This window comes from Thalassophryne amazonica, chromosome 9, assembly GCF_902500255.1.
Source record: "Thalassophryne amazonica chromosome 9, fThaAma1.1, whole genome shotgun sequence".
Classification (NCBI taxonomy): domain Eukaryota; kingdom Metazoa; phylum Chordata; class Actinopteri; order Batrachoidiformes; family Batrachoididae; genus Thalassophryne; species Thalassophryne amazonica.
In genome coordinates this window covers 108,080,414-108,106,752 of record NC_047111.1, presented here as the reverse complement: position 1 = coordinate 108,106,752, position 26,339 = coordinate 108,080,414, and the positions used below count along the sequence as shown (strand labels likewise).

At 41.6% G+C, this 26,339-nt stretch overlaps 1 protein-coding gene across 4 annotated transcripts in view; it reads left to right on the top strand.

Moving 5' to 3' along the window:
- Positions 1 to 16,630, top strand: part of nrip1b (nuclear receptor interacting protein 1b) — a 113,494-nt gene extending 96,864 nt beyond the window's left edge. The window contains exons 2-3 of one of the 4 annotated variants that reach the window (XM_034178943.1): positions 1,188 to 1,250; positions 10,304 to 16,630. In XM_034178943.1, coding sequence (XP_034034834.1) covers positions 10,731 to 14,339 — 3,609 coding nt within the window. In that variant the 5' untranslated portion in view covers positions 1,188 to 1,250; positions 10,304 to 10,730 and the 3' untranslated portion in view covers positions 14,340 to 16,630. Of the gene's footprint in view, positions 1 to 1,187; positions 1,251 to 10,119; positions 10,179 to 10,272 lie in introns of those variants that run through there. The other 3 variants (XM_034178942.1, XM_034178945.1, XM_034178944.1) reach the window with 3 other exon arrangements.
- The last annotated feature ends 9,709 nt before the right edge of the window (positions 16,631 to 26,339 follow it).

Below are 26,339 nucleotides of genomic sequence, written 5' to 3'. Positions count from 1 at the left end.
ATTTAATCACATTGGGCCATATTGAATTTAGCAAATAGCGGTCACGCTGCATGTGTAAGTGAGCTACCCTGTTGAGTATGTGCAGCAGGGCTCGGCTGCAGATTACATGATATAATAGTGTTTAGGCATCGCCTCTCCTTTAAATTCCTTTAACCTTGACTCCCCTTAAATGCAGGGAGAACACATCTGCCAGGCTGGTGTCAGACATTAGTAATACACACTGCTCGGGCAGCATTGTCACTTTTTATTAACGCCCAGAGCTTTGCATGGACACCAGCTGTTGCATCAAGTGGAAAAGCCTTGGTGGTACGAATGACCTTGACTTTAACTACCTGTCCTTTGGCTCTTCCCCTTTTTAATTCTTTTGTTTGGTCTCATACATTTTAAATGGCTTAAGCAGATTACTGTTCTGACAATGAAGGTCATTTAGGGACTTTTTGAAGAGTAGTATATTCTGCATGCAAGTGTGTTCATGCATGTACTATAACCTCAGATACACCAGCATCAGGACATTTTAACAATGGTTTTCTTGCAGTTCTACACAGCTTATTGTGATGTTGTGGGGCCCTTTCCTACTGTCAATTCTATCAAGTTGAGTTTACATGAAAAAAAAAGACTGGCAAGCTAATTTACTTGGGAGAATATTTTCATTTAAATTGCCATTTATTTGGAGAAAGTGTGGTACATGGTTTCACAACATTTTCCGTGTAAATTCAAGGTGTAGATTTACACTGATGTGAGAACAGAAGACAGTGCAGCTGATATAGAAAACTTGCTCTGTATTTTGCCGCTCTCCCAACCTGTTGTTCACGTTTAACCAAAAAAGGTTGGGTTTTTTTTTTTGTTTGTTTGTTTTTTTTTTTTGTTTTTTTAGGCTCATGTACTCAAAAGTTATTACAACTTAAATATTTGAAGTTCGTGTTACGTATATGTTTTGATTGCACCATATTGAAGTTGATAGTACCTAACAGTTTTAAGTACAAAAACACAATATTAAAATAGTACTCAAGGCAGAACTGCAAGTTACACTGGTCCTTAATTGAGTTGGGGACTTGACCACTGTGGGGTTTAGTGACACTTTGTCATACAGGAGTACTAAGGGATTGATCCACATGTTTTACTATCTGGACCATTGTGCCACAAATGTGTCTAATCCATGCTGTTTTCTTTTTGATGTTTCATTCCAGCATGTATCCATCCCATCTGAGTCCACTTCAGTGAATAGCATCTAATGAACTTCAACATTAAAGGTCAGTCTTTGTCAGACATTTTGACCCATAGGGAAAACATGACAGTGGAAATGTATGTTAGCACAATCATATCACTGTCTGTGGCTCAGTTAGTAGAACAGGTTGGATATAAACCAGAAGATCCATACAACAGTACCTGACTGCTTACTTTTGTCATAGTGCAACATGCTAAATGTTTTACGATGCTAAGTTATTATGTTCCTTTAAGTTGATTTAACTCAAGTTAACAAGTTCATTTGACCTAAAATAGGGTTTGCGATAACTCAAGTTCCCATAAACTTGGCCACATCCGTGTTGCTCTTTGCACACATGATCCTGTCTCAGGAGTATATTAGTACCTGACTGACTGCTTGGGAAAAACCAGGAGATGTGATCATGTTTCTCCAAATTAAACCGGATTTGAATCAGGAAATGTCTATGAAATTCAAGTGTAACCTTGGAGGTTAGAATTTACCAGTTACTTGCCCACCCAGTCCCCACCCCGATCAACACATGAAGTCATAACTCCAACTCTGGGGTTATGTCATTCGCAGTTGCAATGCACAACTTCTAGGTAACAGGAATGCAGCATAAGGAACTTGTCCTTTAGTGATTTTTTTTTTTTTTTTTTTTTTTTTTTATGTCTGACACAGAATCGACCGAGCACCGTCTGGTCGCAAGTAAATGCCTAGACAGTCAAGTTTTTTTTTTTTTTTTTTAATGTACATCAGGGATTCATGATCATGATTTTAGGACAGAAAAATCATAAAGAACACATGGAGAAAACCCTGTGATAGAATATCAATTCTCTGCCTTTGCCAGGAAGAGGTGTAGTTTTCTTTAAGTGTAGACTTGTGAAAGCGTTGCCCTTTCTTGTTCTTGGAGTTTAAAAGTCTGAGAGGAGTGTGAGGTTGAGGGAAGGAATTGATGAAGTAATGACCAGCTAGGGGATGATGAAGCCCCCCCCTTCACTTTTCTTCCTGCTCTCGTGTACGTGGCCGGCTGTAGGGGTAAAAATCACTTTAGAATGGTGCCTGCTCTGTCATTGGCTGACATTGTCAAGGATAATGGATAATCACCACAGAAACCGTAGAGCAGCTCATTGGTTCCGTCATGTCCCTCAGTGGGGGAGGGGAAGGTGGAGGTCAGGCTTTTTGGGTGCCACCGCGAATGAGACGACATGTTAACAGATGTGTAAGGTCATTTTCAATGCATTCACGAGGTGAGATAATGTAATAGTAATACACACATGACACAGTCTGAAAGGGGAAAGGAGGAGGGCGGTATGCTTTAGGGGCTCAATATAGAGGATGGCTTTTCCTATATTAAGGTCATTTATTTGTTAACGGACCGCTGTCGTCGTAGAGAACGTTTCTTTTTTTTTTTCCCTGTGCCCTTGTTGTAGTGGGGCTTTCTGACATCAGCTCTGTCATTACATATCTCTCAAGAGCCTGAAGGTCCCCACTTGGGAAAAAAAAGAAGTCGCACTTAATGTGAGATAGTGGACACGCACTGTTGTATAGACTTATTCAGTGCAGCGCCATAGCGTCCGTCCGTTGCCTCGTCTGCTCTGTATTGAGATCTCTTTGGACAAAAACATAGAAGGTCAACTGTAATTCCAAAAGTTCAATGCCAGCAGTGGAAGAGATTAACAGAATGTCCCGTGTTGAAACTCTCAACTCGTCTCTCGTCTCTTACTCATTTGCATTTTTTGTCTCGAGTTCACAATTGTGCAGAATTAAATTGCAACATAGAAGTTGATGTGTTGCCAGTGAACATGTGCATGTTGTTGTGAGCATGTTTACAGGTCAAACGTGGTTTTAAATGGTGTCCTGTTATAATCGTGTTAAAGTTGCTGCCAGAAAAATAGCTGTAAGCGTCTGAGATTTGCCTGACAGCAGACATCAGATGGCCGCTTGTGACCACGGTGGCTTTTGTTGTTGTCAGATGTAGGTCAACAGGTTAAAGACAGCCTTGAACTGTAGTTGATGCCTGTCGTGATATGGACTTATCATATAACATAGGGACATCACCTCAGGTTTTCTGTCTTTGTTGCCTGTTCTGTGGTCATTTTTAAAAAACTGTTTCATTCTTTGTTAGAGCATGTAAAACAAGTGAACAGGAAAAAGAAATTGACATGCATATTGCTGCTGTCATCTGTGCTCTGTGTCTGCGTTTGACAGCAGGTAGCACTCAGGCTATTTCACCACACACACGTTAACACACACACACACACACACTGAGTGACAGTGAAGCAGGGGAAGTGAAGATCACGTGTTACAAAATGCTACTCTGCTTTTCTTGACAACTGCATCAGTGCAACCAGAATGTTTGTAAGAATAAGTCCAAATGAACTCTGTTGCAAAGCTGCGTTCCACAGCTCTGCAGGTTTGGGAATGTTTTGGTTTGAAACCACAAAGACAGAGAAGAGCTCATTAATGTTAACAAACCAGTGTGTTGACTGTTTAGAGCCCCTTTGATTACTTACCGTATACAGTGTTCAGAATAATAGTAGTGCTATGTGACTAAAAAGATTAATCCAGGTTTTGAGTATATTTCTTATTGTTACATGGGAAACAAGGTACCAGTAGATTCAGTAGATTCTCACAAATCCAACAAGACCAAGCATTCATGATATGCACACTCTTAAGGCTATGAAATTGGGCTATTAGTAAAAAAAAAAAAAGTAGAAAAGGGGGTGTTCACAATAATAGTAGCATCTGCTGCTGATGCTACAAACTCAAAACTGTTATGTTCAAACTGCTTTTTTAGCAATCCTGTGAATCACTAAACTAGTGTTTAGTTGTATAACCACAGTTTTTCATGATTTCTTCACATCTGCGAGGCATTAATTTTGTTGGTTTGGAACCAAGATTTTGTTGGTTTACTAGTGTGCTTGGGGTGATTGTCTTATTGAAACACCCATTTCAAGGGCATGTCCTCGTCAGCATAAGGCAACATGACCTCTTCAAGTATTTTGACATATCCAAACTGATCCATGATACCTGGTATGCGATATATAGGCCCAACACCATAGTAGGAGAAACATGCCCATATCGTGATGCTTGCACCACCATGCTTCACTGTCTTCACTGTGAACTGTGGCTTGAATTCAGAGTTTGGGGGTCGTCTCACAAACTGTCTGCGGCCCTTGGAACCAAAACGAACAGTTTTACTCTCATCAGTCCACAAAATATTCCTCCATTTCTCTTTAGGCCAGTTGATGTGTTCTTTGGCAAATTGTAACCTCTTCTGCACGTCTTTTATTTAACAGAGGGACTTTGCGGGGGATTCTTGCAAATAAATTAGCTTCACACAGGCGTCTTCTAACTGTCACAGCACTTACAGGTAACTCCAGACTGTCTTTGATCATCTTGGAGCTGATCAATGGGTGAGCCTTTGCCATTCTGGTTATTCTTCTATCCATTTTGATGGTTGTTTTCCATTTTCTTTCACGCATCTCTGGTTTTTTTTTGTCCATTTTAAAGCATTGGAGATCATTGTAGATGAACAGCCTATAATTTTTTGCACCTGCGTATAAGTTTTCCCCTCTCCAATCAGCTTTTTAATGAAACTACGCTGTTCTTCTGAACAATGTCTTGAACGTCCCATTTTTCTCAGGCTTTCAAAGAGAAAAGCATGTTCAACAGGTGCTGGCTTCATCCTTAAATAGGGGACACCTGATTCACACCTGTTTGTTCCACAAAATTGACGAACTCACTGACTGAATGCCACACTACTATTATTGTGAACACCCCCTTTTCTACTTTTTTTTTAACTAATAGCCCAATTTCATAGCCTTAAGAGTGTGCATATCATGAATGCTTGGTCTTGTTGGATTTGTGAGAATCTACTGAATCTACTGGTACCTTGTTTCCCATGTAACAATAAGAAATATACTCAAAACCTGGATTAATCTTTTTAGTCACATAGCACTACTATTATTCTGAACACTACTGTATGTAATTGTTGTTAACAGAGCCTGGGAGTCCTTTAACCATTTCACCACCCCCTGCTATGAAATACGAAAGGAAATAGCAATTAGCAAGTCCGTTTGTTGTTCCATCTGTCTGTTTGTCCACTATCTCAACAACCAGTTGTCCAATTTCATTTATATTTAGCATAAGGGTGGACTTGGGTGTTCCCCGACACCAGTCGATTACAGTGACCTTGGGGTCATTTTCAAGGTCACAGCAAGATGTTCAAGATATTCTCATTGCCACCCTTGTTAGCACGATATCTCAAGAACCATGTGATCAATTTAATACATGTTTAGGATAAGAATATACTTGGGTGATCCCCCGACACCTTGTATTACTGATTTATGGGGACCGGGGGGGGGGGGGGGATATGTCATCTCCTCATGATGTTTGTTTATTTGTATATTTATGTAGACTATCCCCTCTCCCTCCACACACACACACACATTTCAGTGTCTGAATATTCTTACGAAGAAAAATTTCATTGTTATTTGAAAGCGTGCACACAGTTGAATGAAATAGTCTAAAATGATAATATCATTTGTCAAAATTATTTCTGAGACAGTGTTTCATCAAATAAAAGTGGTTTTCGTGACAGTCCTAAGTGCCACCCATTCCGATGATTTTCGTCATTATGTCCAGCTAATTGTTTTCCTTCGGCGTCTGAGATTATGTTGTGCACCGACCAACTTTAATCCGTTGTATAATCCTGCTCATTTTCAAGGTGGCATTAAAAGTGCCAGCTCATTGCCCTGGTTGTCACGCTAACCTGTGAAGTTTGGCCGCAGAGATGGATTTCAGCCTGATTAGAAGCCTGCTGCCTTGTTGTTTTTGGCTGTTGCCACTGCTGTCTGTGAAGTATTTAGGATAGCGGCTGTTTGGGTTGCCGTGGCCTTTCGTCATAATCAGGGGCTGCTGTCCTGTTGTATGACCTGCTATGTTGGTCCACTCAGCGGACACCAAAGGTGAGAACAGTATCGAGAAAGGACACGGACAGCAGCTGAAGTGGAAACGCTGTATTAATTAACCTTTACGGGAAGCGGCCAGGACTGTCGGAGGTGTCCTGTATCCACGGAAACCACACTGACAGGGTTCAGAGCAGAGGTCTCCCAGGGCAGCACCACTGACACTGTCATGGCAACTGGCACAGTGCTCAACCTGGTGTCACCTGCTCTGTCCTTTTGACAGCAGTGTGGTGTGACAGGTGCACCTGATCTTTAAGACCCCCCCACCCCCAACATACACAGAAACGACACACTGTTGACCGTCAAACGTATCTGTTCCTTAGATCCTATCTGCCTTTCTGTGGTACTGTAGCTTTCAACAAAATACTACATCTCTTTAGGACAGATGGTGTATTTTTATTATCTTCTGATTTGTAAACTAGATGGGCACTCACTGCACCCTTCCTTCAGCTTCACTTTTGACTGGTACTGTGTGTGTGTGTGTGTGTGTGTGTGTGTGTGTGTGTGTGTGTGTGTGTGTGTGTGTGTGTCCTGCTATCTTTGTGAGGATCATCACAGGTGGAGGACCTGTTTAGTGAGGACCGTTTTGTAAAGTGAGGACATTTAAGCCGTTCATCACAAGATTTTTAATGAAAAGGCTTCTAGATGCTGTAAATATGCGCCTCTCAAAGGGGTTCTCCAAAATCTGAGGTGGTGGTTTGATTTAGAGAGACATCTAGAGTTTAAATGCAGTGTCAGTTTATTTCTAAGTATAGCAAAGAGGGTGGTCCTCACTCCCAATAGGCATTTTGCTGGACCTCACTTTGGTGCCCATACAGGAAGAGGTGTGTGTGTGTGTGTGTGTGTGTGTGTGTGTGTGTGTGTGTGTGTGGTGTGTTGTGTGTGTGTGTGTGGTGTGTGGTGTGTGTGTGTGTGTGTGTGTGTGTACAGATCCTCATAACATTATACCACAGGAGTGGCTTGAAAACCTTTGAACTACTTTTAGGAAACTTAACCTTTTATAACCGCCGGGTGTTTGTAAGCGGTTTCCACCAAAATTACATACTTGTCTAATGTGCAGTGTTGCCACAGTTACTTTGAAAAGTTACTTTTTTAGTTACTTTTTACAGTTACTTCATTAGCTGCTGCGGAATGTAACTACAGCCTAAATTCCAATGAAGTTGGGATGTTGTGTAAAATGTAAATTAAAACAGAATACAATGATTTGCAAATCCTCTTCAACCTATATTCAATTGAATACACCACAAAGACAAGATATTTAATGTTCAAACTGATAAACCTTATTGTTTTTGTGTAAATATTTGCTCATTTTGAAATGGATGCCTGCAACATGTTTAAAAAAGCTGGGACAGTGGTATGTTTACCACTGTGTTACATCACCTTTCCTTCTAACAACACTCAATAAGCGTTTGGGAACTGAGGACACTAATTGTTGAAGCTTTGCAGGTGGAATTCTTTAACATTCTTGTTTGATGTACAACTTCAGTTGTTCAACAGTCCGGGGTCTCCGTTGTCGTATTTTGCGCTTCATAATGCGCCACACATTTTCAATGGGCGACAGGTCTGGACTGCAGGCAGGCCAGTCTAGTACCTGCACTCTTTTACTATGAAGCCACACTGTTGTAACGCGTGCAGAATGTGGCTTGGCATTGTGTTGCTGATATAAGCAGGGACGTCCCTGAAAAAGATGTTGCTTGGATGGCAGCATGTGTTGCTCCAAAACCTGGATGTACCTTTCAGCATTGATGGTACCATCACAGATGTGTAAGTTGCCCATGCCATGGGCACTAACACACCACCATACATCATGGTCTTTTTCCTCTTTTGTCCGGAGGACACTACGTCCATGATTTCCAAAAACAATTTGAAATGTGGACTCATCAGACCACAGCACTCTTTTCCACTTTGTGTCTGTCCATTTCAAATGAGCTCAGGCCCAGAGAAGGCGGCGGCATTTCTGGATGTTATTTGAATTGATCATTGAGAAACATTGTTCTTAAAACTGTTGGAGTTTTTTTTTTTTTTTTTTTTTTCTTTTTTTTTTCAAAGCAATTGTTCACAAAGTGATGATCCTCACCCCGTCTTTGCTTGTGAACTACTGAGCCTTTTGGGGATGCTCCTTTTATACCCAATCATGACACTCACCTGTTTCCAATTAACCTGTTCAACTGTGGAATGTTCCAAACAGGTGTTCTTTGAACATTCATCAACTTACCCAGTCTTTTGTTGCCCCATCCCAGCTTTTTTGACATGTTGCAGGCATCCAATTCTAAATGAGCAAATATTTGCACAAAAACAATAAAGTTTATCAGTTTGAACATTAAATATCTTGTCTTTGTGGTGTATTCAATTGAATATAGGTTGAAGAGGATTTGCAAATCATTGTATTCTGTTTTTATTTACATTTCACACGTGCCAACGTCATTGGAATTGAGGTTGTAATAAAGTAACTAGTAATCTAACTTGGTTATGTTTTAAGACTGAGTACTCAGAGAAGTAACTATTAGTTTGCTGATTAGTTACTTTTCTAAGTACTCAATCTTAAGGGTAACCAAGTTAGGTTACTTGTTACCTTATTAGTTACATTACTTATTACTTTACATGTTGTTGGCAACTGCTAATGAGTCATATGTTTTGTGCTAACAAACAGAATACCTGAATAGACAATGAGACATACCAAGTTGAGACATTCTCAGGTTCAGCAATGAGCAATAAAACAAAAATATTGAAGCAAACACATTTTGTTAATTTTATTTTGTCAACTTATACATTTATTTTAAAGTTATGGTTATTTGAAGCAGCTTACTTGAGCATTTGTTCTTGTTTTCTTAAACTGTAATTGCAGAAAGATTCAGAATTATTCAACAAACTGGAAAGAAGAATTATGGCATTGGGTACTACTGTTGTTCCAATTATGGCATAAAATGCAGATTTCTACTTTCTGTCCCATGGAGAAACTCAACATTTGATGCCTGTTTTACACATGGGGCAACTTGCTTGTTGCTGTGTCTAAAACAAAATCTTACGGCTCCATCGACTCATCAGTCACATCCTTTGTTAGTCTTATGTTCAATTAAGGTGAAGAATTTCTCTGGGCTAAGTTTTTTTTTTTTTTTTTTTTTCCCCCAGAAAAGGTAAATGTTCCAACAATATCCAAATATTGCCATTTGTTATTTACTATCTTGAGAAATGACGATTATAAAATCTCAGGAACTCAAATTACTGAGTCCTGGAATCGCCCTCAGATGTGCTGGTTTTAAACGTCAACTCCAACACAGTGGCAACACATATTTTACTAATCAGTGAATCTGTGCACTGCTGCAGTATATGTTTTGCATGAATGAAACTGTTCAAGTTGGAAAAATCCTCAATAAATTTTATAACTCAAATTACTCCAGGAATCATTTCAGCCATAAAACCAGTCACCAAAAAGACACAGGTGAAAAGGTAACGTCAACAGTTCCGGCTTAAATGCACACTGGAGGATGATTCAGTGTTGGCCAGGTGTTAATAAGCAAACTACAGTGGTGAGATGGACCGCGGTGATTCATTGTGTTCTGCGTATGAATGTGTTTGCATGTCTCATGCCTGTGTCGAGGTGTGCACGTTGTAATTCCTTCTTGTGTGCATGTGGGTGAGTTGCTCTTTCTTTGTGCAGAGTGAAGGTTGCATCGTGTGAGATGTCGCTCAAGTGGATAAAGAGCAGGAAGGGGTGTGTGTGGGGGGGGCAGAGATAATCCACTGAAATGACAAGCTGCATAAGAAATTATTCACAGCTCTCACAAGGCCCTTCACTTTTGAAAGACATCACTGTAAGGGGCTTACAGCTCAAGACCTGAATATTTCTGAGGTAGTGAGCTTGAATTTTCAATAAGGATCCAATCAGGCCTAATCTACATTTGTCGTCTCGTCTGCGGCTGCAAGGGGGAGAGTGTAGAGAGGAGAAGGAGCTCTGTGCAGTCAATCTGAAATGTTGCTAAGTAACAGAGATGGCAGACAAGGTAGTGAAATAAATGTAATATAGTACTGTGCAAATCCGTGCGTCTCACAGTTTCTCCCTTTTCTCCTCTCTTTCAATCTGACCCTCCATTTCTCAAGCTATCATTCCCTCTTTCTCTCTCTGCCATAGGTCCCCCATAAGATCTGCAAGGCTGAAAGCCACCACTGACAGACTGATTGCCAGGCTTTAGGACAGACATCCCAAACATCTAGAGCCATGGAATGTGTCAACATCTTTGTTGAGAAATCCCGCTGACTCCTCACTTGCTACTCACCTAAGCCTGGGGCTGGGCCTTCTGGGATCCTACGGTGTTTAAAGGCATTCAGCAATGCCTGGGAGGCCCACCTGCCCCAGATTTCATCTAACCATGGTTGCTGTTTCACCACATTACTGACTGTGCCCGCTGCAGAGGGATCGCATCCTTCCTTCAGCCCCCCAATTCTTTTCCCTCTTTTTGGCATTTAGGAAGTACATTCCACTGTCAACCAGATGACCTAGTGGACATTTGTTTCCCTGTAGCATTGCTGAACCATACGAAAGGATTTTAGTATTGAACATGACTCATGGGGAGGAGCCTGGCCCTGAGACACACAAGGATTCAGCTGTTCTAACTTATCTGGAAGGTTTACTGATGCATCCAGTCGTGGCCGGGCCTGGGGCCACGGCAAGTGGAAGGTCTGAGGGTGCCTGCAATAACCAGGAACAGGTTGACAAGGCAGGTGGGCCCTTCCAGCTACCCAACCATGGTCCATCAGCTCCCAAGGCTGGAACTAATGGGCCTACAATGGGTACTTCACAGCACCTGAAGAAGGCCCGCCTACTGAGCTCTGGGGCCTGGAATGATACAGGGGACCAGCGAATGAGTTCTCCCTCGTTGGAGGTTAATGGCCAAGGTGGAGTATTGCAAAATGGAACACCAGAGGGTTCGCCTCATGCTGGGGAGAGCACCCTGTTGGCTTCCCTACTTCAGTCATTTAGCTCAAGGCTTCAGAGTGTGGCAATGTCCCAGCACTCTAATAAGTCCCCCAGTGAGTCTTCTGTATCCAAGGAAGTACCTGCAGACAAAGAAAGACATCCAGTGTACGGGACAGCCTCAAGCCGTTTGAAGGGCCTGATGAGGAAAAGCAAACTGCAGAATCACAGCAGCACACCTTATAGTCGACGAGAACGAAGTCAGGACAGGCCACCAGAATCTCCTCGTTCAGCACACAGTGCCACGCCTCCCTCTGTTCCCACAGCTGCTGAATCTGTATCGTGCGCAGATCGACTGAAGGCGGTGGCCAACATGGTGAAAATCCGCTCCAGTCCAGCGCCATCACCCAAACCCAGTGTGGCTTGCAGTCAGCTGGCTCTGTTACTGTCTAGTGAAGCCCATCTTCAGCAGTACTCCAGAGAGCATGCACTCAAAGCTCAACTCTCAGGACAGTCTGCCAGCGAGCGACTGGCTGCCATGGCAAACCAGCAGCACGGTCAAGACAAAAGGCCACCGAGTGTGGGAGGGACTATGCCTGAAACCCCAGAACCACTAAGCTCCTTAACAACCCAAAATGGAATGACGACAACCACAATAACAGCAGCACTCCCGACAATGGGCTTGCCTCGTTCACAGAGCACCTCCTTGCTGCATGGCCACAGCCAAAGCTCTCCACCCACCCCCCCACATGCTGTAAGTCACAGTCACCCGCCGAGGGAGAAGCGAGGCTTTGACTCACGCCCAACTCGCCCCCCTCAGACCTGCAGCAGCTTGCTCCTGCTGCTCCTCAACAACCACAACAACCAGAAGCAGCTGACAAAAAATGGGCACCTGGAAGATAGCTGTGGAATTCTCCCACTGAGCGGCTCCTCTTCAGTCACGTCAGACAGCGAGTGCTCCACCCAGGAGAGGAGCCTCGCGAAAGACAGTGATGCAGAAAGTTCTTATTCCAGCTGCTCTCCCATTGATCTCTCTGTGAGGAGTCGGCCCATTACCCAAGAAACGGGGCCTAAAACTGCCACCCCCTCTTCTTCCTTCTCCTCATCCTCCAATACCCACTCTTCCTCCACCGCAGTGTTTGCTTCAACACCAAATACGTTCTCCCCTCGGCCTTCAACACAGCCCTCCACCACGGCCTTCTCACCTGTCTCCGCTCTGGTCTCATCTGTCTCCACTGATATTTCTTCACCTTCCTCTTCTTCTTTCTCTACCTCTTCCCTGGATAAACTAACGGAAACTTTAATAAACAAGTGGAAACCAGAGCCATCAGGATTAAAAGCATCTAAGCGCAAGGAGCCTGAAACAACCACCAACATGAAGTCCCACCCGAAGGTTACACTAATGCAGCTCCTTCTTGAGCGCAGAAATAATGAGAAGGTAAATAAAAGTGCGGGTAATCAGGACATGCCTGTTATTACGGCTGTGACCTCCATGTCTCGGGGCCACTCAAAAGGATTGGTGCCTTGGGAAGAGGTCAGGACAAAAAGCCCCGTAGATAGGCCTGTACGCATAGCCCAGCCTCATTACTCACTCAGTCGTGACCCCGGTGGTTCACTGTCCCCATACTCTTATCCGTCCCCTCATGGCCAGTCTAGCCCATTGGATTTGTGTAAATCTAAAGCCTTCCCTACTGAGAAAGCTTCAGAGCCTGCCTTTAGTGCCAGCAAACTGTTACAGAATCTGGCTCAGTGTGGCACAGCTTCATCCTCTCCACCCACCCCTTCCAACAAAGGTCTGAGCCAGGAGACTGATGCTGGGAGGCCCCTTGCTCTGTTAGAGAGGCTGAATGCTCCAATCCACAGAATCACCACTACCCCACTCTCTGACAGGCTTTCAGGCGGTGGCACACCTGTCAACCGGAAAGAAGACTCACCGCCTTCCTCACAAATTGAGAACCTTCTGGAAAGGCGCACAGTGCTGCAGCTCCTCCTTGGAACAAGCTCAGCTACTAGTACGAGTAGCCACAAAGACAGGCCTGGTGGGTCTGTTGGGAGTGTGGAAATGGCAGGCGGGTGCTTTGACAAAAGCCCAGGTGCCTCCAGTATTTGTGATAGCTCCAATGGGCCCTCTTTGGATGTAAAGATCAAGACGGAGCTGGTGGAGGAGGTGGAACCCTCCTCTGCAATTTCTGAGGACATGTGTGGCAGAAAGAGGTCAAGTGACTATGGCAAGAGTAGCCCAAACTCAGTATCACAGCAGCACATGAAAACAGAACCAAGACCTGCAGAGGTCATCGCTAAATATGGCCTCCTCAGCCAGCTGCTAAAACAACAAACTGCAACTTACTATACGAATTCTGTTATGCACGCGGCGTCACAGACCACGTGGGTTAAAGATGAACCAAGAGAATATCCAAGCCCCAGTCCTAAGAAGCGACGCGTGTGCTCTGATCGAACTGAAAACAGCAGCTCTCCAAGAGCAGCAGATAGTGGTGATACCAGCAGTTTCATGTCTTCTGTTGTTCAGGAAGAGCCTGAGCTACAGAGGAGCCTGAAAGAAGATGCTCCATCAAGGAACCTCCCAAATAACACCCCCAACAGAGAGAGTCGGGGCTTCAACGTACTCAAACAGCTGCTGCTCTCTGACAACTGTCTGAAGGACCTGTCCCAGCAGCCCCGGGTGGTACCTAGTCCTCCCATCCTGCAGGCTAATGGCAGCGCCAACGGCAGCATCCTCAATCAGCCCACTCAAAATCACAACTTCCTCCACCTACCCTGGCAACCCCACGGCTCCATCAGCTCAGGTCTCTCGAGTCATCTCAGACCACTGCCCATGCCCCCGTCAAGCGACGGACCTGTCCAACCCCTTTGGGGTTGCCACTCAGCCCGCTGGCCAGGCGCTCAAAAACGAGACCCCGCTAGTGTTGTTAAACAGGAGCCTGGCAGCCCTGTACGATGGAGCGTTCAGGAAAAAGAGGAAGAGAAAGGCTGTGACTCCAACCCTGACTCTCCACGCCTCTCCCGCTCCAACCCCATCTTGTATTACATGCTGCAGCAGGGGAGCGTCCAGCTGAGGAAGGAGGTGAAGGAACAGGCAGAGGAGGCCCAGCCTGTGGTGGTCAGAGTTAAGGAGGAGCCAGACAGTGACATGCATGCTTATGAACATAGTCTGAGCTCCACGCCACAATCGCCGACGACCCACACTGACAAGCACAGCCGTGAGAACCAAGGGCTGAGCCAGTCAACGGAGTAGAAGTACGATAGAAAAAAAAACAAAAAAAAAAACCTACACAATGGGAAAATAATTCATTTTGTGTGGGCGTGTGTGTGGAGTTTTTTTTTTTATTGCCAAATTGGTTTGATAAGACAAATAAAGAAAATATTTTTTTTTTTAAATAGAGCAAATTCAAAGTGCATACTTCCGTTGTTTTATCCAAATACCGAGGTCATGCAAAAGGTACAAAATACATGAGAAAAATGTCAACCACAAGTACCCAATACTGATACAAACTGAGTCCATATTTTAGTTTATTCCCAAGTCCTCCGTTAGAATTCTAATCCTTTTTACAACTATTATTTGCATCTGAATTGTGCATACATTGTTCCACGTCCTCGTTGTTGCCGACCATAAAACATTTAGATGCGGCATTTCAAGCAACATTTATTATTGATGACTCCAAAAATGTTAGTGCTCAGTTCAGCGGACATTTATTTATTTTCTCCATCAGGACATCTTTAGACAGACAGAAGCCCATCAATTTAGATAAGATGCCAAATGAAGCATTTCTAGGGCGGCGATAGCGCTCTATTACAACATTGTACAAGAATGATTAATTCAAAAGAGGACCCTGAAAAACAATAATCGCACTGTGATAGCTTCAGTGAGGACTCTTACCATGATGTAAGCTTTGTGTTGCTTTTGTGAAAAAAAGGGGGAAAAAAAATTTACAAACCGAGGTCTGAATGGTCATAACTCATTGTATTTTGATTTCATTTCAAACGAGGTGGCTGTGCGGCCGATATTCGACGGTGCAAATTCAGGGTAATGTGTTTGCAGATTGTGCAGTTTTTGAACAGATGGGTCAACAGAGCGCGCTTACAGTTGAGCAACCGTGTGTAAACAGGTTTCTAGAGCAACAGTTGAAAGGCTGCAGTGTGTGAGAAACGTATCTCACCATCCTGGGTAAACCAGCACCACTTCTTTATGCACACACAGACTTTTTGAGCGTGAAGCACATGGCATGTCTCTTTTTTCCGTTTGTGTAAAGGTGCACCCAGAGTTTGCACTATCGAAGCTGGGTCCTCTTATCTCCTTTTTTCAGAATAATTTAAATGGCATGTAACTTTAAAAAAAAAGAAGTCAGTATTGTTTATCCGTTGAGAATTTGACAGCTTGTGATTTTTCTTTTCTTTTTCCTTTCACCACCATTTCTTGTGGTTTAACTTTTGTTTAAATATTATTTTATTATTATTTGTGGCAGTCTCTTAACTCATAAAATGTCAAAAGAATTGCATGAAGATCAAGAGAGGGCCACGGGTACACTTCTATTATTATTTTTCTAAGCAGCTGGATACACTCTCCCAATAATCACCTCCACATTGTGGTTTTATTGGAGGATATCTGGTTATCTGGCTCCTTGTTTTGATTGTACTGTATTCTTTTTTGTATCAGTTTTAATTTTACATACCGCTTTGTCCATTTAGTCTTGTGATCTTTTTAATGCATATACCTATGAAGTATGTTTCTTTGATTATTAATACATTTTCACAATGGTTAAATATATTTGTGTAAATAGTACTTTCAGTATGAAAGATGACTATTTGTAATGTTTAAGAAAAGATATTGCCCTAGTTTTTAATGCCCTGAGCTGTAAATACGAATTATATGCGTACAAGTGTACATACAAAGGCAGAGGATGCTATGCCCATCTTTTTTTTTTCTTTTTTCTTTTTCTGAGTTGGTTTGTTCTTTGCATGTGTCTCTATGTAGTAAATGATAATCTATCCTGCGCTGTGTTGTGTAATAATGTCTGACTCTCCTCACTGCTGCCTGTTGCATGCAGACGCATGGGAACTACCTGTGTATCCCTACTGGTGATGGGGGGAATATGTCAAGTCTTAAAATAGGTCTCTCTCTTTTCTTTTTTTTTCTTTTTTTATCACAGAGAGGGGTTTGTTTAGAGTATGAAAAAGTCCCTAAATAACCACAGGCTGTTGAACAAGTTGATAAAAATGTGTGGAAAAATAAATGTGCATTGAATATTTTTGTGATTTTATTTTTTTTGTTTCTTTTCTGTTACTGGTTAACAAAACTTATGAAAGAGCTCGGGGTTATAGTTGGGGATTGACGTACAATCATAGATCTGCATTGTGCATCTAAGAAAAAAAAATTTGTAGCAGCAAATACAAAACAAAAAAATATAACTTTTTCATGTGAAAACCTGAAGCGCTATTGAATTTTTTTTTTTTTTTTTTTTTTTAATGTTTTCATTTTTGGTGTTCATTTGCACTGATATCTCAAAAATAAAGTACTAAAATGCATGACCTAGTGCTAATGTGTTACTTTTTTCCGTTTCCCTCTGGCATTCTTCTTTTAATTTAAACCACAAGTTCACTTTTATTATATACACTCACTGGTCACTTTATTAGGTACACCTTGCTAGTACTGCGTTGGACCCCCTTTTGCCTTGAGAACTGCCATAATGGCATTGATTCAACAAGGTGTTGGAAACATTCCTCAGAGATGTTGGTCCATGATAACATCACTGTCACCCATTCAATCACTCCGTCCATTCTCCTCTAACCTCTGACATCAACAAGGTGTTTTCATCCACACAACTGCCACTCACTGGATATCTTCTCTTTTTCGTACCATTCTCTGTAAACCTTAGAGACGGTTGTGGGTGAAAATCCCAGTATATCAGCAGTTTATATACACAGAATATGCCACATTCAGTCACTTAAATCCAGCATGATTTCTTTCCTATTCTAGTGCTCTGTTTGAACTTCAGCAAGATGTCTTCACCATGTCCAGGTGCCTAAATGCATTGAGTTGCTGTTATGTGATTGGCTGGTTAGCTATTTGTGTTAAGCAATTGAATAAGCGTACCTAATAAAGTGGCCAGTGAGTGTATATTTTTTTTATTTATATTCATATAGTATATACTGCATATTAACATATTGTTAGCAATCAAGTCATTGAGTGCTCTACTCTCTTTTGAAAATTGTTGCAAATTGTGTCCTGACTTTTCATAATTAAAACATTTTTCAGATGATATTAAATTTGTCTAGGGACTATTACCGTGTGCAACATTCACAGTAAGCTAAACGGTTCTTACGCTAATGCTAGGTTATGAACTGTTGGTCATGTTTCTTCTGATATTTTGTGTCACCAGCATGCAAATGATCACAAAGTAAGTTGCTAGCGTTATAACTTTGCTATTTTGAACATACAGTAGAATTTTATCTCTATAACAGGTGCTGGCAACACCTGCCCCGTTCAGTCAATCATTCCTTGCTAAACTAACTAATGAATGCTTGATTGCTGACAATAAATATAATTTGGCTTGTAAAGAAGAGAATGTAAACGTGAAATTCGGACCAGTTGCTAAATACATATCAATGCAATTCTTGAGGTCGGGGCCGTGTCACTTCTGGCGACGTGGCCAAAGGCGAGAATTAGTACTTACGCGACTACCCGCTGAAAACACGCTCGGGCTGTAAGCTGTTCTATTGAAATCAGCTGGTTTGGTATTGTCTTTAGCTTGCTTCTAACAGCCAGTTGACAGCCATCATTGCCTGGAACGAAATTTGTACACCAAGCTGACCCCTTTGAAAAGTGACCAAATTACATGAATTTGTACTGAGTTCTGTTATATTTTCACCTGCAAAAAATGGCCACCAGAGGGTTGGGATAATACCCAACTGAGAAATCACCAAAATGAAATTGCCACATATCCAAAATGGAGGCAGCTAACAGATTAGCTACCCACTGCAATTATATCAAATATTGCTGTACTGAAGTATGAGCTGCTATGAAACACACCAGTTCTCGCAGGTGTGATATAATGCTTGAAAATACAAATGCAATACTCAGTGTAATTAACTTAAAACTGTGTAGCAACTAGCGTCAGCAGGCACTGTGAGCTAAGCTCACCTGTTAGCAAGCAACTAGGTTTGAAACCTGTAGAGCTGATTTGTGTGTGTGCATTCAGCTAATATCATAAGTCTGTGTCTGACTACTACGCAGTGAGTGATTTTACCAAGCAAGTAGTTGTAAAGAACGTGTGAAAATTGACAACACAAAAAAAAGATGTCCTTTCCTCAGCAAATTTCCAATCATACATTCAGCATTTGTTAAACCACACCAAAATATTTTATGTTAACGACTATCCTGACCATGTCGTGATGCTAAAATATTAGCTTTTGCCATTAATAGGCCCCTGTAAATGAATAACTGCCTTGCTAAAATAGAGTTCCAATTTTGCTAAATCTAAACATTCAATAAATATTTTACAAGTGATGCTTCTTAATCCTACTTTGACACACAAATGGGCCTTAAGTGTGTACAAAGACATTGGAACTGTGGAACCCTGTTGTAGAGTCTGTTTACTAGCATTGGAATAGTTCATTAACTTTTCTAAAACTAATAGCTCTACTTTAGGGAATTAGTTGTTAAATAACGCAAATGTTTCGTTTCTTCCATATAAATCAACCGTTTCTGCAGCGTGGCTTTGCTTTGAATGTTGAACCAATTGAAGCAGTGATTCGCAGATCGAAGCAGTGCTTTGTTTTATTTTGCTTTATCTTAATTTTTCCCCACTAAAACCCCAAAGAGCATATGTCTGTGAGTAACATTTACCTTTCTATGTTAATCTGACCTGTTATGGTCTTCTGAAACAGTTGATGTTTTTTATAACTTAAAAACGGGACCGATGCTAACGTGTTAGCATGTCTATGGCGTTTTCAATGTTGAAGTTAGCATTAAACTGTTGCAGCTGTCAGCACATTTGTTTTCTGTATAATAATTCATGGCTCAGCGTTTGTTGTCATAAAAGAGTCAAATGTATTACGAATTGTAATATTTTATTCATTTATTTTTATTTATATATCAATAATAAATAAAAACAACAACAATAGTAATATAACTAATAATGCTACAATACAGTTTTAGAGAAACGGACAAAAATAATCTGATAAAAGAGAAAAGATTAAACCAACTAACAATGAACATAAATAAATATAGAAATAACTGTTTCCTGTGAACACCTAGTGACTCTTAAACCTCCACTTCATCCCTGTTTTATTAAGTTTAATGACAATTTGTTTCGGTCAAACCACATCTAAGCTGTGTTTTTACACAAGAAAAAAATGAAATGCAGTAAACTGCACTTTTGTGTCTTTTTTCATTAAAATATCTTATTAAATATAACATATTACACTTTCGTCAGCCCTTTAAAATAGGTTTGTGGACTGTTGCTGTAATATGTTGTCAGTGGTTGAGATAGTTGCTGTAGGCATCTAAACCTGATGGAAATCTCTTTGTGGTGTGTCGGTGATGTATGTCTGTGCAAAATAAAACAAAACACTACTCCAGGTATGTTTTTGATGAGAATATAACATAACTTTGTTACAAGGTCAAACATTGATGTTGTGTGACAGGCCTTGTAATAATAACTCACTTAAAGAAATAATGGCAAAACTCACATGTAAGTAAAAAAAAAAAAACCAAAATGAATAATCGAAAAAATAATCAACCGATGAACTGATTAGTAAAATAACTGTTAGTTGCAGCCCTAGTGTTTAGGCTGAAATAAAATGTCTTTCCTAAAAAATCAAAGTCCGGATTTCAAAAAAGAAGAGAAAAAAGAACAGGGGGGAAGCTCACCTCAAATAGAGCTCACCTCTATTTGAAAATAGAGGTGAGCTTGAAAACTAGCTATATTGGGTCTGGGAGACCAAATTGCACCATTTTCTAGAAACAATGGTGCAATTTCGTGCATTCCTGTGCATTTTAACAGACGGGAACCAACTTGCACCATTTTTCTACAAAATGGTCCCCCAGACCCCCCCAACTCAGTATTGCTCCCCCAACTTTAAAAAGGGTTGTGACTCCCAGGTGTGATCTAAGGTATACATGATTTAGACCTAGTTTGACTACACATTAGAAATTTGGTGTTTGCGTTAATAAAAAATAACATAACGGGGGGGGGGGGGGGGTCTTCAATATGGCTAGTACCTAGGGCCCAGAATTTGGTGCATGAATGATGAATTAGGGCCCCTGTCTATGGTTAGTACAGTAGTGTTCAGAATAATAGTGCTATGTGACTAAAAAGATTAATCCAGGTTTTGAGTATATTTCTTATTGTTACATGGGAAACAAGGTACCAGTAGATTCTCACAAATCCAATAAGACCAAGCATTCATGATATGCACACTCTTAAGGCTATGAAATTGGGCTATTAGTAAAAAAAAAAGTAGAAAAGGGGGTGTTCACAATAATAGTAGCATCTGCTGCTGATGCTACAAACTCAAAACTGTTATGTTCAAACTGCTTTTTTAGCAATCCTGTGAATCACTAAACTAGTATTTAGTTGTATAACCACAGTTTTTCATGATTTCTTCACATCTGCGAGGCATTAATTTTGTTGGTTTGGAACCAAGATTTTGCTCCTTTACTAGTGTGCTTGGGGTCATTGTCTTGTTGAAACAACCATTTCAAGGGCATGTCCTCTTCAGCATAAGGCAACATGACCTCTTCAAGTATTCTGACATATCCAAACTGATCCATGATACCTGGTATGCGATATATATAGGCCCAACACCATAGTAGGAGAAACATGCCCATATCATGATGCTTGCACCACCATGCTTCACTGTCTTCACTGTGAACTGTGGCTTGAATTCAGAGTTTGGGGTCGTCTCACAAACTGTCTGCAGCCCTTGGACCCAAAAAGAACAATTTTACTCTCATCAGTAAACAAAATATTCCTCCATTTCTCTTTAGGCCAGTTGATGTGTTCTTTGGCAAATTGTAACCTCTTCTGCACGTCTTTTATTTAACAGAGGGACTTTGCAGGGAATTCTTGCAAATAAATTAGCTTCACACAGGCGTCTTCTAACTGTCACAGCACTTACAGGTAACTCCAGACTGTCTTTGATCATCCTGGAGCTGATCAGTGGGTGAGCCTTTGCCATTCTGGTTATTCTTCTATCCATTTTGATGGTTGTTATCTGTTTTCTTCCACACGTCTGTTTTTTTTTTTTTTTTGTCCATTTTAAAGCAGTGGAGATCATTGTAGATGAACAGCCTATAATTTTTTGCACCTGCATATAAGTTTTCCCCTCTCCAATCAACTTTTTAATCAAACTACGCTGTTCTTCTGAACAATGTCTTGAACGTCCCATTTTCCTCAGGCTTTCAAAGAGAAGAGCATGTTCAACAGGTGCTGGCTTCATCCTTAAATAGAGGACACCTGATTCACACCTGTTTGTTCCACAAAATTGATGAACTCACTGACTGAATGCCACACTACTACTATTGTGAACACCCCCTTTTCTACTTTTTTTTTTTTTTACTAACAGCCCAATTTCATAGCCTTAAGAGTGTGCATATCATGAATGCTTGGTCTTGTTGGATTTGTGAGAATCTACTGAATCTACTGGTACCTTGTTTCCCATGTAACAATAAGAAATATACTCAAAACCTGGATTAATCTTTATAGTCACTGTATGTCCTGAAGTATTTTACACAGTTGTAATTTTGCTTCTACGCGATCACTATAGAGTTTAAATGAAACAATTAAAATGTACTTGTAGTGTAGACTTTCAATGTTAATTTAAAACATTCATCAAAAATATCACAATAACCATGATGGGTTACAGCCATTTTTATACAGTCCCTCCATTTTCAGAGACCATAAACTTGGGAAAACTAACAAATATAAGGATAAAATCATCACTTTTACAGCCAGTTTTCTTTACACAACACACTAAGACATCTGTGATTGGAGAAACTGTGTAGTGCAACTTTTGTCCAGTTAACCAGTTACACAGGTTCATGACACAGTCAGAAAAGTGGGACTTAAGGATGTTCAACACCAATATCCTCATTCCTGAAAGGTTAAAATTTTGTAAAAATTTGTTCTTTTAACAGTTTGACCCACTGAAGGAATTGTTTTCTTTTTGTTTTCCAGAATAACAATACAATTGAGTCTTTTTTTTAAATTGTTTTTAGTTCTTCCACTAAATACCAGATTAGATGCTGCAAAAAATAGAGCCAAAAAAAGCCCTGATGTCCTTAGCAAATGTAATTATTGCGCTTGTTAATGTTAGACATCAAAGCCAAACTGCACTTTGCGTAATCAAAGACTTTATTAAAGTAGACTAAGAGGATGTCCTGTATTTCCCCTAAAACTTCTGCTTTTGATTTGGCTGCTGGTTCTTAACAAAGACAGGAAAGACACCGAGGGGAGGGAGGACACGTGGAGGTCACCAGATGTCCACTGAATGCCCGACGATGCTTCTTGCTAAATGGAACCTATAGATCCCAAAACAAACCGTACAGACGTTACAAAACCTTAAGTCGACAAAAAACAGCCTGCAGAACGACACCTCGTAAAGGTGAAGATGAGTTCAAGCTAAGCCCTGAGTCTGAAGATGGAAGTCCAGCGAGCGAACAGACGTTTTTTTGTCTGCAGTGCACTTTTGAAATCCGGTGCAGTTGCTCAGCCTTGACTTCCCTTTTATTTAATCTTCCCCATGACTGACTGCACTCTCTGTAAACTCCCGGCAACCTTTCCCCTCCACGAACTTCTCAATTTCAAGATTCTTATCACGGCTGAACCGCCGCTAACCTCTCGATTTCCTCTGATTGCTGAGACGGCGGCAGACATAAAGCAGCGGGGTCACAAGTTTATACGGAGGTTAAGGTGTAAAACTTGACAATTGGCTGTTTGTCTGTGGCATCACGCATTTGATTTCCTGACCTCAGCATGAGGACGAAAGGATGTGAGTTCTGCACGTCGGGCTGCCAGTGACTCAACAATAGAGTTTTCATACTTAGGAGGCCTGCGCAGACTGTTTCCTGACATTACAGACGCTTATTTCCTAACAACTTAATGGCTACACTTAAGATAGTTCACTACAGTACACAGAAAGACATGAACTTTTAAAAACACCAATTATTCCTATGGAATTATACTTCAGTGAGACATTTTGTTCTTTGGCACTTTGTTTACTCACATGGACGCCATGCGGAGCTACATGTAACACTTGTTCCTGGCTGTCCTGGGAAATGGTGTGTGAAATATGGCCACAGATGTTCCATCACCCTCCCCTCATACAAACGTTTGAACTTTGAGCACGTTACGTAAACACACACACACACACAAAATGCAATTAACATTTTATGAGTCAAAAGAATCCATTCAGTGTCTTGAAAGCAGACCTGTAAAGGCCACCAAGACACCAGAACATCCTCTTGAAAGGATTTAGGGAATAATCCTGTTGTGTCTGATGATTTGTGGACGTTCATGCTGGATTTTATGGTCGCAAATTGAGTCAGATATTTGCAATCATAATCCAGTAAGAACATCCACAGATCTTCAGACACAACAGGGTTATTCCCATTCTAATCCAATTCCATCATTTGCACAGTTAATTTTTCTGTAAGTCATTCGATCGGCGTATCGTTGTAATAGGGTGTAGTCGGCTCGTCAAAGCTTACCGTAGCAAAAGCATCTTCATGCCAAACTGGAAATTCTGTGAGCAGACCCACAGATTTCTCCATATCGTCAGCTACATTAAGATAAATCCATCAATCAATCCAGTTAAAATCAACACATTTCGGCATCGTCGTCGCTGCACTAGTGTCTGTCGCTCTCAGCTGACAGCGCCATTATGACACCTGCTCAGCAACGTGGTCAGGGCGCGGAGTTATACATCAAATGTGAAATGTACAAATATTTTGCCACCGTCTACTCGATATTTTATGGTCTGAAATCTCACACAATTTGGGGAACAAATGTAATTGGATTAGAATAAAAAATAATCTGTGTTTCCTCTATCTTTGTGTGTCCAGCAATAATACATAGTGTTATTATATGGCTGCAAAGCTGCGCGCGCTCTGACTGTGTGATTTCTGGTCTGATATGGGAAAATATCAGACCGGTTACCATGACAGTCGGTCCAGAATGCTTATCACATTTATTACAAACCAGAAAGCTAAAAACACGATTACTGTACAAAAACCAAGTTGGACATGAACGTACTCTATATATACATATATATATTAGAGGTGGGCGATACCGGGAATTTTGGTATTGATCCAATACCAAGTAAATACAGGCCCAGTATCGCCGAAATCGATACTGATACCGATACCGATACTTTTTCATATTTAAGCTTCATAGATCCAAAGGAACCAAAAGACCTAGGATAGAATTTTGCCAAACACTGTACATGACAACAAAATACTTTATTATCACAATCAACATTTTTGTTTAAAAAATATCACTCAACACAACTTAAAATCTCCTGAGGTAGAGGGCTGACAAACCACAATACAAGGGTGCGCTGCTGTTGTGAAAGTGTAGGTACACGGACCCACAACAGGGGGCGCAATGAACGGACAATGGAGAAAGGTAAAGAACAAGTTTTACTGTTGTGAGATGAGCACAACTAATACAACAATTAACAATTTGGAGGTGTAAGCCGAAATCTGCTGGTGTCGTGTGGGCAGGCCCGAAGGTAGGAGACGTCCGTCCTAGTCGAACCGGAACCACCCAGATCTCCTCTGCCACCGAAACCCAGAAGTACTGGAACCGCCAAGTCCCGAATTCCCAGGTGGCCACTGCCTTCGCTCGTCGGATCCGGTACTGCTGGCGGAAAAGAGCACAAACACACAGGTAGGGATGCGACCGCACCCAGTAGATGGAGAGGGGCGAAGCCGCCTCCACCTCTTGTTACACTGAAGCAGGAAAGGGGAGTACTTATCCAAACACTTGGTCTCCAATAGTCCGCTGTCCTGAAAGGTTTATCAAGTATTGTCAAAAACACAGAATATGCTGCAGAGGTGATTACCTTAAACTCAAGGCGATATCTCGGCACTGAGGTGGAGACGCTGTCCTGCTGATATACCTCCGTGCTGAGTGCAGTCAGCTGTGTCCAGTAATGGGTGACAGCTGTCACCCTGGCTGCTCTCATCAGGCGGCAGCGCCCTCTGGTGCCTGGAGCCCGCACTCCAGGCAGGGCGCCCTCTGGTGGTGGTGGGCCAGCAGTACCTCCTCTTCAGCGGCCCACACAACAGCTGCTCCGTGTTGTGTGACACAGCGCAGCGCTGCTCTTACAGACAGAGAGTAGACTTTGATGAATCTGCGTGCACAGCAGACAGTGCGTGCGGGAAAGAAAAAAAGCTTGAGTATTGATCTTTTACATGAGGATCGTTTGATATCAATACCAGCGTTGGTATCGATATTAGGATCGATCCGCCCACCTCTGATAGAGATAGATATATATAGATACGAGGTCTGTGATAAAAGTAACGGACCTTATTATTTTTTTCAAAAACCATATGGATTTGAATCACGTGTGATTACATCAGACATGCTTGAACCCTCGTGGGCATGCGAGAGTTTTTTCACGCCTGTCGGTTACATCATTCGCCTGTGGGCAGTCTTTGAGTGAGGAGTGGCCCACCCTCTCGTCATTTTTTTCATTGTTTAGGAATGGCTCAGAGACTGCTGCTTTGTTTGATAAGATGTTTTTCAAAAACTGTAAGGCACAACTGAGTGGACACCATTCGATAAATTCAGCTGGTTTTCTGTAAAACTTTTAACGGCCGATGAGAGATTTTGGTCTGGTAGTGTCGCCATAAGGACGGCCCACGGCGCCTGACGGCGATCTGCGCTTCGAGGTGGCAGCGTCTCGCCGTTTCAAGTTGAAAACTTCCACATTTCAGGCTCTGTTGACCCAGTAAGTCGTCAGAGAACAGAGAACTTTCAGAAGAAGTCAGCATGAGGAGTTTATTCGGACATTCCATTGTTAACGGACATTTTGTAATGAAAGAACGTGCGGGCAGAGTCGCATGTCGGGCCGGACCCGACCGCGGGGGTTTGCGACAGGAAAAACACCTCCTTTGGAAACCTTAACGGGCAAGTTGGAACATGCCCAAGCTGTTAAACAGTTTCTCAGTTACTCACTTGTTGAAAGCCATCAAAAGCCGCCTGAATTTTACAAATGGTTTTCAACACGG